We start from the raw sequence: 13,689 nt of genomic DNA on the forward strand, positions 1-13,689 counted from the left end.
AACAGTGCCTCTTGACGGGAGGTCTGGACACAAATCAGCTGAGACGCGGACGGGCACGCCCGGGCCTCCCTCCTTGCACGCACACGCAGGGGCTGCACACAGCCCAAGCGGGCCGGATCGCTTCCGTTACATTTATGCACTCGACAGGAGTTAGCATAGGAGAGTCCACGCGTTCAAAGAAAAGACCCCACCCCTGTGAGTTTTGACACACGGAACCGATGTGCCGGGCCCGCCTCTAAGACCCGTTAACCTTTAAATAAATCCATTTTTTAAAAACCCGTCAGTAGTCGATGAGCCGTGCAAATTAAACAAAAGGCATCTTGAAAAGACGTCACGCGGGCTGGCAGGCTGATCCACACGCGAGCACTCACGAGGTCCGCGCTCGCTCGTCTCCGCCAGGCCTGCCACTCTGGGGACGGAGGACCCACCGCCCACGGCAGACCCGTGCCACGAGCGCCCTGCGCACCCACCTGGAGCGCCGCGCCGTCCGGTAGGCACTGGGGAGACAGTGCTTGGCCTTTGAGCGGGACCGAGGCCTGGATCTGGATGATGAGTGGTGCTTGGGGGAGCGGGATCTCGTTCGAGACCGCTTTTTGTGCTTCTTCTTTTTCTTCTCTTTCTCTTCTTCTCTCGGGGGGTCTTTACTTTTGCTGGAGGCCCCTTCGGGGGGCTTGATGTCTGAAGTTGGCGGAGGTCTGCCTCCGGTCAGTAGAGGACAGGGCCCAGTACCGGTTTCCTGGGAACAAAAGAAAATCTCCAGATGTTAACAAGGAAAACAAGACACTTGTGAATGCACATGTATAAAGTTTCAACTTGGGCTTGAAATTATTCACACACGTTATTCACACCAATAATGTACTAACATCTCCTAGAGAAGACCACGTCCCTTTTTATGGCTCTAAAACGGCACCCCAGTGTCTCCAGGGAAATGGTGGCTCTGTAAACACCAAGCGTATGAGCGACGGTCTCCCCAGATGGTCGTTCACCAGCCCCACCCGGCGGTGATGGATCTGATGAAGGGAACGTGGCTCCAAGGACACTGTCGAAGAAAAGAGCTGCACTTGTTCCTTCATAAATAATTGTGACTTTGCATCAACAGAGAGATTCTTAAGCCTCCAGTTATGATTAGGCTTTTATGAATCTCTACACCAGTCTGAAAATTTTTAAAGAAGATCTGAATGAAAAGACATCCCTTTGATTCAAAGAACTCTGTCAAAAGAAAAAACCCTGCCTTCTTTCCACCCTGTATCTGTGTGAGTTGATGGATATTGACTACACCTACTGTGGTCACGGTTCTGCAACACATCTAAGCGAAGTCATCGTGCTGGAGACCTTGCACACGTGTGGTGATGCACGCCTGTCACGGCTCGGTGACCCCGGGGAGAACACAGTTCACACGGCAATCGTTAACCAGCCAACCCCCCGGGCACAAGCCAGGCTCCTCACGTGCTGAGTTGGCACAGGACTACGCTCGACAGACTCCTGTTCACCACAAACGCCTTTATCCAAGTGAACCGACGCAGAGAATCCCCACTGCAAAGAACACCTGCACACAGACCGGGAGGTGGGCGATCCGTCAGCTGTGAGCCTCACCCAGGGTAATGCCATCTCCAGGAATTTCTTCTAAAGAGCAGCCACCCGAGTGTGCAAGACGCACGCCCGAGGCCCCATGTCACGGCACTCTGTAACGGGCGTCAGGGTCCTGGTTCCATGTGGCGCATCTGGACAGCGGAATAGTGCTCAACCTTTAAACACGAGACGGCAATCCCACTTCCACTGACATTAGTTTGTCCACATCAAATTGTAAAATGAAGAAACGAATTTATAAAAAAAAAAATACCCATCAAAACTGGAACCCCTGAAACCTTCCTTTCCCATTGTCCTGGCGCTCGGGGGCCGCCCACCCGTGGTCCCCGAGCAGGGTCACTCTCCAGTTCACTCTGAATGACCTTTACCTGCAGTCATTAAACGCTACACCTCAAGACACGCACAGAATCCTGCACCCTGAGATTTGTCACCGTGCGCCTTGCGGATTCGGGTGGGAGACTCTGGGAACAAGGCCAGGCACGTGCTGCAGCCCAACGGGAGGGAGGGTCGGTGTAACTCTGCGACCGCTCCCTTCCTCTCCTTGCGTCCCCGTGCTCTGCGGGGACAAGGCTGACCAGGACAGCGCTTCCTACTAAAGCTATCCTGCTTCCTCGGCTTGAAGAGAAAACGCAAGGCACTCATCCAAAGAGACGCGCTCACCCCTCGGCCATTCCCGGCTCTGTCTCCCACCTGGCCTTGGGTGAGCAGAACCCGAGACGCTTGAGAGCCCCCCTGCTCCCAAAGTGCCCTGCCTAAGCGGGTTCTTGCGCGTCTAGTAACTCAGGAACCGGGAGCCGCTGGGAGGAAGGCACAGACCTTGCTTTGCCTGCTCTGGTCCTCACTCCCCGCCTTCCAGGCGGCAGCGATGCCCGCATGTCTGTAAGGCTCGGCCTGTGCTGGCTCAGGGAGCCCATCTCAACACCCGACAGGAAACCACCTCCATGTCTAAGAGCCCCCGCGTCCGCTCTGGCGCTGGGCAGAATAAACGGCACTGCAAGCCGAGAACGCAAGAAACCGTGCAGGACGCCAGGCAGCTCTAGAGGCCGGATGAGGGGATTCTGCCCAGCCCCCGCGTCCTGCTGCGGGCAGGCCCCGGTGTGCCGGCTGGTGGCCAACTCTGCCGCTGTGCAGTGGGAAAACCAGCTTGGGGTGTGTTTTCAGACTCCCGATAAATTAGGGACACAAGTTGTGCAAAGGGCAAGACTGAAGCCAGGGACGGAGCTGGCAGCCGGCACCCTGGGATGGCACGCAGGGCCGTGTGACAGGCGAGTGGGCGTGGGGCCACAACCAGAATCTGTCCTTCCTGAGCCTGGGCAGGGGGCTCCCGGGGAAGCCGAGGCAGACGTTCCGGCCTGAGCCAGCAGCCTGCTCGGGGGGGACCTCTGCAGGGGACAGAGCTGCAGCACTCAGCGCTGCCCTCCAAGGAGGGGTGGGAGCATGTGGCCCTGTCGGTCACCAGGCACCAGGCCGCCAAGACACAGGGAGGGTGCCCGGCAGCTCACGGGTGGGGTTTCTGTTTATATTCCTACTGCTGACCCAAGAACTCCTACCTCTGAGCATCGTTACTGCTTCTCTGTGATCGCGGTACCCCACTGTGCCTGAAGTTTACTGCTCCTTTCGGTGCAACAGGTAATCAGGCCAACATTTTCAACATTCCTTGTAATCGACTCAGGAGATCTTATTCTTTTTTTTTTTTTAACCTTTTTTTTAACCTTTTTTATTTTTTTGAGACAGAGAGAGAGCACGAATGGGGGAGGGTCAGAGAGAGAGGAAGACACAGAATCCGAAACAGGCTCCAGGCTCTGAGCTGTTGGCACAGAGCCCGTCATGGGGCTTGAACTCACAGACCCCAAGATCGTGACCTGAGCCGAAGTCAGGAGATCTACTTATCCTAATAAAACGATTATCCTTCACCCTTAGTATGGGGGCCTCTGCCCAAGTGAATGGAGAGGATTCACTGTGATGACCTCAGCTTACAGGTACCAACAAGAGAATATTCAGAAACCCAGTAATCAGAGTTGAGAATGAAGGACTAAAAGGGTAACAAACACCACCCGCACAGTCCCTGCAGCCCAGCAGCGGGTCCCAGGGTGCAAGTGCTGGGCGCAAGCTCTGTGTCGGCATGTGTCAGGGACCCCGACAAGCGGGCCACCCCCTTCAGGAGAACGTGAGCAGTGGATGCCGGCTTCCTCCGCAGCCTGGCAGCCGCTCTCGTAGCCGTGCAGACACTGTGGGGGCGCCGGCCCTCTGTGCCCCCTCCCCCCTCCATCACGAATACCGGAGGAGGCTCACTTTGAGCAGGAGACAGACCAGAACGTTCCATCTCCTTGGTCATCGTGCCAGGTTGAGGGAGAAGCACACGACCCAGGTCGAGCCGTCCAGAACATCCACGTGAGCGTGGAGTGTGGAGCGGGGTCCCGGGCCGTGGGTGGCGCGGCAGGAGGACACAGCCGGTCGGCGGGGGGCTGTGCCTGGAGAGGAATCCTCGGGGCATCGCTGCCCTCACGACTCAGAATGTGAGCCCCACTACGTCCTGCTGCTGCGGCTGAAGCCACGTGGGGGCAGCAGGGCAGGTTTCTGACACGGGCAACCACAGCAGCCACGCAATAAAACAACTAGCTGTTTAGTCCGCACTCCGCTGCGGCGGTAGGGACGCCGTCTCTGCACTGTCCCCTGCAGTTAGCCGTCAGCCACGTGTGGCTACTGAACGCTTGAAATGTGGCTAGCACGGTCAAGGACCTGAATTTTGAATTTTATTTGATTCCTATTAGGTTACGTTTAAATGACCACGGATGGCGAGTGGCCACCGTGCACCGTACTGGACAGCGTGTCTTGGAAAGTAACGGCTTCGCACGTGATTGCCGCACGCGATTGTCTCCACCGCCTGGCTCACATACCTCTTGATGCCACACCTCCCCCTCGGCCCGACCTCCCTGCTCTGCTTGCAGAAGGCACCCGGCCAGGCCGCCCTGCGCACTGCAATCAATGAGCCAACGAGCAGCCGAGGGGTGCCCACGGGTGCGCATGGGGCTGCGGGAGGGGTGCCCACCGGTGTGCGCGGGGCAGCACCAAGCCAGCGGAGCCGTCTCGTGGGGGGTGGAACGTTAACACCCCAGCAAAAAGCACCAGAGGGCAAGCCGCCACGGGGGAGGCAGTGCACAGGCTGGTCTGAGTGGTGTCTGTGAGAAACGGAGAGAATTTCAAGACTGCCTGCCCTGCCCCGCCCCTCCAGTAACCCCGGAAATGACGCGGCTCAGTCCCTGAACCACAGCGAAGGAAGCACCTGCCCGCTAAGCGGCTCAGTAGCGAGCCAGTCCCGTCCTGCCGCGGCACAACGAACTGCTCGAAACCAGACGAACTCGCATCTCCAGATAAAGCCTCACGTGTGAAACGACACTACAGTAACCATAAAACGGGGCAATTCCACACACGCCTTGAGATGTCAGGCTCGGAATCGCGTCCTCTAAAACTGCACGTGGAAACCTCGGCTGTGCGTCATTCTCGCAGCGCGCGCCCTCTCTCCTGAAGCCACCCAGCTGCCCTGATCCGACCGGCGGTGCTCCCTCCCGGAGGACTCTCTGTGCGGTCCCCGCCTCGGGCACGGCTGCCCGGACTGCCATCGTGTCCTGCCCTTGCGCTGTGGCCGCCGCGGGCTTCCCACGGAAATGCCGCTCTTGCTCGTCCGCGTCCCAGTCTGGTCCCAGCACGCGGCTCCTGCAACCCGCCCCCCGTGCCGCGCGGTGCTGGTCAGGGCCTCGCTGCACTGCACCCACCGCCGCCACTTGAGCGCCGCTGGCCCTGGGGGTCCCCCCAACCTATCAACTCTCCTTACCAGGGTTCCTCAAGGCCCCACCCAGACACCCCCTCCCCTCGGCAGGCCGTGCGCCCCTCTGCCTCCCGGGGGCCCAGGCATCACCCACGGCTCATCTGGTGTTGGCTGCTCTGTGCCCCGCTAGACTGTCCCGGGGGACAAAAGGGGTTGTGTGGGCATCTGGGTAAGACACAGGCTTCTAAGTCACCTTCCGGAGGGCCTCGGTGCCTTGGAAACAACAGAGGCTCAGCACGCGCGGTTGATTCCTGTTCCCACCTCCTCGCAGACTCCTGTTCAGCCTGTAAACCCAGCAGGATCATTAACTTGAACAAACTGCTGGTGTCTAGAAGGTGTCCTGAAATGTGCTGTCGCTGTGCAGATGACTGCATAACCCAAGGGGGGTTCAAACTGAAGACCCCGGTTTCCCTTCATTTTGAATTAAGAGCACACGCACACCCCAAAAGTGAGACGTTCACGGGGATTTCTAAGCACCACTTGCGTGGATCTTTATGTCTCACAAAACTTATATAAAACTTAGCGTTCTGTTAGTCTCCGTCCCCGTCAATCAACACGCCTTAGGACATCATTTCAGGTTACCCCCAGATACATAACGTGCCCTCTCCTGACAGGCAGGTCGGTTACGTGCAAGTGTGAGCTGGGCTGGGCTCCACGGCGGCCTGTGCAATGAGTGGCAAAGTGAATGATTTGCTGAATGCGTCGTGTCCAGCCACGTGCTCCTTAAACCAAAGGAGTTCCAAGCGGTGCAGACTCCGGTGGACAAAGAGAAACGTCTGTGACACTGGTGACAGAAAAGAGACAGGTAGACAGCCAGGAGGCAACGAGGGGACGGGGGCCCAAGATGCCAGCGGGCCTGTGAAGTCACTCAGCACCCCGCAGCGAACACGCACAAGCTAACCCTCACAGATGCCGTCTTTCCGCCCGTCAGATGGACGAGGATCAAAGGCTGGTGATAAGTGGCATTGGCGGGGGCACGAAAGCAGATACTTAAAAGCGTTTCCACAGTCCGGCGTCCGCCCCACGGACACGCGCACCGAAGTGAGTGTGCAAGACAGGACCCAGGCTCAGAGCAGCACCGTGGTCACGGTCACGGTAGCGAGGCCCCGGGAACAGTGTGCACGCCCACCACTGACCGGGTTAAGGGCTAATGTGGGAGAGGCCGGACAGTCACGCATCCAGGAAATCCTCAACGAGCACGACCCCGATGTGGACAGAAACAGCTCTTCGAGGATGGAAACACCAGGATAACGTGTAGGGCCCGGTCCTGTTACTGCGACATTTAAATCTACACACAGAAATAGATCCGTTTTCCCGTGAGAACCCACAAAGAATGAAATGGAGCGCACGCACACACATGATGCAGCATCATGCACCTGGAAAAATGTTCCATGAAGCGAAGAAGCCGGTCCCTGAGGAACAGACACTGTAGGACTCCCACCTTCACAGGGCCCCAGGACCAGCCAGGCTGATGGACACGGACAGCAGAGATGTGGGCGCCAGGGGCCGGGAATCAGTTTGGGAAGATGAAAAAGTCCTGGAGACGGAGGGCAGTGACAGCTGCACTCGAGAGGAGCGTGTTTCATGCCACGGCACAGGGGGCTTCAAAAGGGCTCAAACGAGGGGTGCCTGGGGGGGCTGAGTCAGTTGAGCGGCTGGCGTCCGCTCAGGTCACGATCTCACAGTTCGTGAGTTCGAGCCCCGCGTCCGGCTCTGTGCTGACAGCTCGGAGACTGGAGCTGCTTCGGATTCTGTGTCTCCCTCTCTCACTGCCCCTCCCCTGCTTGTGCACTCTCTCTCTCAAAAATAAACATTAAAAAAAATTTTTTTTAAGAGAAACTATAATAATAAACTGTATGTTTATTTTACAAAATAAAAACCTAAAATAAAAGTAAGAAATGGAAATTTCCATAGGAATCGTGAAACAGCACACAAGAAGGAAACCAAACTTCCTCTCCGTTTTATACCTGTCCCTCGCACCTGAACGTTTTGGACACGTGCGTGTCCTGTTTTAGTAACAGCAAAAGCAGACCCTGCTACACCCTGGGGCAGATGAGCCACAGCAAAATCCTGCCGGGTTCCGGCCCGGGGCCTTCTGGGCGGTGTCTTCATGCTGTCCCGCGCACGTCCGCTCACACAGACCCGGGGTGCCACCTGCTCCCGCTGAGCTCAGGTCCCCAGCACGAGACAATCCTACTCCTGCTCAGCGGGGGTCGGGCGTGCCGCCTGTGAGCCTGGGGTACGCGCAGAACAGACACACGGGCAGGGTAACCTGGCCCCAGAAGCTGCTTTCAGCTGAGATTACCGTCCAGTTGAATCCCGGTTATGACAACTGCCAAGGTGATTAAAGTATTTCTGTTTCAAAGCAGTTAGACGTTTATTACCATCTGCTACTACCGCTGCACTCCTGCTCACATCATTGAGGACCCACAATCTGTCCCACTAGATGCGCAAGAAGATCCACCCGGTGACCAAACGGGAAGCGTAAACACCCATCTGTACGTGGTGCAGACGTAAAACACGCTGGAAACCCGGCAGGTGGGCGAGGCCGTGTAGAAAGAGACACAGGAGAAAAGCCTACGCGGAAGCCTGTCTCGCGCTCACAGGGAGAGAGTTCTGGGGGCCGTGACCAGGCAACACGGCAGGCTGAGAAAAACCGCGTTGACGACGAGGAATTCTGGCCAGGACGGAGTCTGCATTCCAACACAGCGTCGCTGGGAAACAGACGCGAGCGTGTAGCGGCACCGGCTGAGTCCACGCATGCAGGTGGCCGTTACCTCAGTCTCTTATTCGCCGCACCAACGACACCGGGACAACGGACAACGCAGGCAACTGGCAGTGCACCCAGGGCCCCCTACGCCCGCTCCCCTGCCACACGCACAACTTCTGTTACGTCCCGGGCCTCCCCGGGTCCATCACCGCAGGGCCGTGGCTCCCCGAAGCCCAGGACTGGGGGCACCTGGGCCCACACCCGGTGGCCCGCCTCGGGGGTGCAGGGAGAGGAGCGGAGGTGGCCGTGTCCCGGCATCCCCCTGGGCACCCCCACGCCTCTGCACACTCGAGGCCGGTCTGAGGACAGCCCGCAGGAGCCCACCCCTCCTGCCCTCCTCGCCGAGCCCGGCTCTGAGGCCGCCCGCCAGGCCTGAGGGCTCCGGACTGATTCCTGAGGGGGGACAGCGTGGGCTCGGCCTTCAACAGGAGGGGGGAGGCCTGAACTCTGTGAGCTGTTTTCCACGCAAAACAAATAAACCAAGCGGCTGCATGCGGCCAAGATCTATTTTGAATAACGGCCTTGGGCTCTCAGAAATGTCAAGGGAACCGAAGGGAAAGAGTGCAGGACTGCTTCTACGTGCCAGGGAAAGGCCACTACAAAAGACGCTTTGGGGACGCTGGTGTGTGGACGTGCGAGCCCACGGGAACGGAGGGCGACACTGGCAGAGGTGCTGGCCCTCCCCAGAAAAGGCGGGAGCGACCACAGCTTGTTTTCTTTTTTAATTCAAGTACTGACGCTGATGCGGACCCGAGACGTCACAGGTCTTGCTCTGGACGAGTCCGTCCCCAGGGGAATGTGTTCCCCCCGCCCCCCGAGGGTACCCTAACGGGGTCTTCCCCAAACTCACAGCGGAAGCACGCCGGCCCCCGCAGAAGAGCGGGGTCTGCTGACAGCCCCTTCTCAGGCCGGGGACCCGAGTGGCCAGAGGACGCCACACTCACCCACTCTCACCCGCGATGCTGATGCGGACTTTCACTTACCTCTACGCCGAAAGGATTTTCCTCAACTTTTCCGACTTCTGTTTCTGGCAGGGGATTTTTTAAGGTTTGTAAAAACAAAGCTGCTTTCCTTTTACGTTCTGCTTGAAGCTGCTTCTCCTTTGATTCCTTGGACGCCTGGGCCAGCTTCTCCCTGGCAGCGGCCGCCAGTCGGTCCTCCAGCTTTTGCTTTGCTTAAGAAACGAACGACAAACAAAGTGATGGTTAGAACAAGTGCTATTCTATAAACTCCTCGCTATCTTAGTTTTCACAAGCAGCCAAAGGGTCACGGGATACAACGTGGTTATTCTAAGATTAACATGACACAAATTTCACGATAAGTAAACAAATCAGGCAGGCTGAATTGTGAGGCAGTTAGTTCATAATGCTTACTATTAGGATTTTAAATATTTCACCCTCAAAATCAAAGTCGGAAGGTGGATGGGATTCCACACCAGGGAGAGTCGGAGTCATGAAACCCTCAGAAAGCCTTAGGCTCTCGTGAACACGGGTCCCTAATGCTCATGCCCGACAAGGGGCGCTGCGTTCGAGCACGTCCCGACACACGGTTCCGTGCGCAGCGGTACGTGCACGAGGGGACCCGGAGCACTGGCCCGAGCCTGCTTAGGAGGCACCTGGAAATGTTGTGTCACCTGTCTGTGCACGTGCAGGAAAAGCAACGTCCGGGAACCAGTTAGGACAGACAGGAACTGCTAACTGCTGTAGCGCGAAACAGAACCTATTTAGGGGTAAGAGGCTGTGAGAGGCCCTCCCACACACTGCTGGTGGTCGGGGGCCGGCGGTGGCCAGGCTGTGACCTGTGAAGACGAGCCCCAGTCTGGAAACCAGCTCCGGCCCACGTCCTCTCGAAGGGTCTGTCTGTGGGCAGAAGGCCTCACGAGAAAGGGTATCTCCTAGTTGGGTCCATCAGCTGAGCCGGGATCACGGGCTGAGCATTCGACCCGAGGCGGCCCCCAGAGCGCCAAGGCCCCCACCCCCCAGTAACGCACTCTCTAGAACGAGCCGCCGGGGGCACTGCATCCGGAGCTCAGGAAGGGCAGTGCCCACCGCTCTAACAGAGAACTCTCTGCGTGCACCAAGCACCAGCTGCCCCCAGGTCCTGCCGTGCCCCGGCTGGGGGCTCGGTCCCAGCGCTGCGGGCTTAGGAGGCTAGTCCTGTGCTACTGCCTGCCTTTCAAGAAGGTGTAAAACGTGCTGACAAACCTTGCTTCGCCTCTAGCTCCTCCTGGGTTAGCTGGGGCCGCTTCTCCTCAACAACCGCACAGGGCGGGGCGACTGCCGGGGTCGTGTTTGCGGTGCCGCTACAACTCTCTTGGCCTTCTTTGCCTTCTTCATCATCATCACTGTCATCATCTAGCTTAACACGGTTTTTTTCCAGGGGAAGGAGGTCATTTTCTTTGGCCTTGATCGCAAAGCTTATTGGAGCAAATGAAGCTATTGGGAAAAGTGAACATGGTGACGCACGTTTAGGTACCTGGAGGCACAGAGCAGAGCCCCCACGGCCCCGCCGTCCACGCGAGCGCCAGCTGCGGGGCGGCCTCCCCGGTGCAGCCGCGTCTCCCGCCCAGGGGCCTCTGGGGGCGGCGGCAACGCCTGCGTTGTCAAAGGGGGCCGTTCAAGTGCACGCTGGGCGCGGGGAGGCTGGCCCGCCACGCGCGTCTCGCGAGGAACGCGCCCAGAGCGGCATCCAGGGCCGCTGCACTGGTAAAGGGGCACTTCCTCTTGGGGTTTTCCTTCTTGTTTGGGCTCAGCACGTGGCTGAGTTGGTACCAGTCAGACGACGTATGATGTGGCTCCGCTATAAAAAGGTATTTCTAAAAACTCCCAGCCGTACACGGCAGCCTTTTCTCACAAAGCGAGTGACGGGATCCGTTTCTTTCTTCGGTTTACCGGGCGCCCGCTCTGTGCTGGGCGTCACCTCTGACCACTCGGCAGCTGTAACAAGACTTTCAACCCACTGTAATGAAAGCTTAGGTGGTTCAAAGTCCTCCCCTAGAACGTTTGGGAACTTCAGTAAGAGAAATACAAAGGCCCAAAGGAAGGGGCCTTCCTCCCCGTCCCCCCACCCACTCAACACTGACTCACGGAGCCCCCTCCTCCAGACACACAGAGACGCTGGTTCTTAGCACCTAATTGGTTGCGTTGTGTTACTTCACTCTCAAAAACCACGAATTATTACTCACGAAAGACATTCAAGTGAACGACGAGGAAGGGAAATTCTAAAGTGCGGCGCAAACAGCTAACTCCGAGGGGGAGCAAGATCCGGTGGGCGTGCTCCATCACCCACGCTGTGTGTACACGTGCTTGGGATTTTCCACAAGAGAACAGGGCAGGTTCTAGAAGGGATGCGTCTGCGGTGACCGCAGGTGGGGAGGGGTGGCCCAGCTGGCCCCCAAGGGTCCCGCCGTCTGCACTTCTGGCTCCAGAACCACGCAGGCCTTGAAGCACGTAACTACCCCAATAACCCTTTCGTCCACAAGCACCCCCAGAGAGAGCACCCCCAGATCCTAAACGCTTGGAAAGGCACAGCTGGTAAGTCAGATGGAAAACAGCTTCAGACTGACTGCACACTGCGCCCCGATGCACGACAACCCCTGAGAACAGAGCACACAGGGGTCACAAACACTGTCTGCTGGGGAGTCAGTATTAACCGTGGTACTGTGCTTCTGCTGGAAACAGTCCCATCTTCGGGAGATACATTAAATCATTTACGGATGAAAGGCCACGATGCCGGGGACCCCCTCCGAAAACGCTCTGGGGTGGGCTGCAGTGAGCGGCAGGGGCAAGCCTGGTCTGTGGCTGGGCAGCGGGAGCGGGCGGGGTGCTCTCATACACCTTGAAATTCTCCGTGAGGAAACAAGGGCGACAGCGTTAACTATCGCCTACAGGGATACGATCTCTTTAATAAACAGAGTTGGCAAAACTTAAAAAGCAAAAAAAATTCACTTAAATGTTAATCAAAATTGCTCGTTAACTTGAGACTACAGTACTACATCTCAAAACAGCTTTATGGTTTATTTTGAGAGAGAGAGAGAGAGAGAGAGAGAGAGAGAGAGAGAATAAGAGCGCGCGTGTGTGCGTGGGGGAGGGGCAGAGGGAAGGCCAAGCAGGCTCCATGCTATCTGCTATCCGCGCGGTCCGACTCAGGGCTCGCCCCGACCTCAAGAACCACAAGGCCGTGACCTGGGCAGAAGTCAAGAGTGGGACGCTTAACCGACTGAGCCACCAGGCGCCCCTCAAAATAACTTCACAATGATCATTCTCAAACCATCTGTCACCCCAAATTCGAAAGGTCAGCAATCGACAAATACGAGACTTTACAACGAAAGCTTCCGGAACACTTTCTGTGCTAACAGGACGCCTACTGTGGACGTCTGGTATTTACGCATGTGAGCTTCAAGGCCAAAGAGCAGCCAGACCCCGTGACCGGGCACAGACTCTCGACCGACTTAAGACAAACGGAGTAGTGGGGCAGCCTGCAGGCCTCACCTCACACCCACAAGCCCGGCAGAGACGCCCCTGGGCTCCCTACGTACAGATGAGGAAACCGAGGCGAAACAGGCCAAGGAGTGTCCCGTGCTAGCTCAGCCAGAGAGCGAGGGCTCTGAAACCGTTGCTCGGCGTAAGGGTTACTTGAGCATCTGAGGACTCTGCTGCGGCCGCCCATGGCTCCCTGCGGTGGGGACGAACCCCCGGCCCTCCCGGCTCTGGCCCCGGGTTCCATCTGTGCGGCCTACCCACTGCTAGCCTCCCCTCCCCCGCCTCTGCCTCCTTCCACCTGCTTCGTTCTTTCTCCTCCAGCCTCAGCTGGTGGAAGCCTGCCGGGCCTCTCTCCTCCACACCTCTGCACGTCTGCGTCGTGGCCACGGCCCGCTCACGCAGGCTGCAGGCTGCGGGGCTGTCATGGGCACCGAAGTGGCCGGGAGCCGGGCCGGTGCAGCAAGTCCTCAGCCAGCGCGCGTGGAGGAGACCCCATCCCCAGACTTCCGGGGGCACGGGAACAAGCTTTGCTGCTGGCGTCAGCCTTCACAAGTCATTACGTTCTCTGTGGAAAACTTTGGAACCACAGGTGGACGGGACGGAAGATCCACCACAGCGCAGATGTGGGAGAAAGTCACCCGCACGGTTCCCGGGCACACAGGAACCGGGGCCACGCTGGACCGTGTTCCAGCCTGCTTCTGCTCCCCAGGCAGCATCTTCCCACATCTTTATTCCCATAAAGATCATTTTTAAAATTAGGACTATTATTTCTTGGTCTGGGGGTTCCAATTTAGTACACGGTCTCCCACGACCATTGCCAAGGTTTTATTTCTAAAAGCTGGCAAGCCCAGTGATGAACTCCTGGTCTGGATACCCGGCGGAGCCACGGCTCCGAGGGGAGGGCATCTGCGCAGAGAGGGGCCCCTGCGCCGGGCGGCCTCTTCCCCATGCTGCACCGAGCCGACGCGGGTCCCCGTTACCCTGCAGCCTCTCCCTCGCTGAGCTTTACTTTCCAACTTCACCAA

At 57.8% G+C, this 13,689-nt stretch overlaps 1 protein-coding gene across 2 annotated transcripts in view; it reads right to left on the reverse strand.

The window, feature by feature from the left end:
- LOC102952551 (splicing factor SWAP) overlaps positions 1–13,689 on the reverse strand; it is a 68,762-nt gene that overhangs the window by 18,054 nt on the left and 37,019 nt on the right. For both annotated transcript variants that reach the window (XM_042961369.1, XM_042961370.1), the window contains 3 exons: positions 10,388–10,618; positions 9,167–9,357; positions 471–736 (listed from right to left, as the gene is read on the reverse strand). In XM_042961369.1, coding sequence (XP_042817303.1) covers positions 471–736; positions 9,167–9,357; positions 10,388–10,618 — 688 coding nt within the window. The remainder of the gene's footprint in view (positions 1–470; positions 737–9,166; positions 9,358–10,387; positions 10,619–13,689) is intronic.

The sequence above is a fragment of the Panthera tigris genome, chromosome D3, assembly GCF_018350195.1.
Source record: "Panthera tigris isolate Pti1 chromosome D3, P.tigris_Pti1_mat1.1, whole genome shotgun sequence".
Lineage (NCBI taxonomy): Eukaryota > Metazoa > Chordata > Mammalia > Carnivora > Felidae > Panthera > Panthera tigris.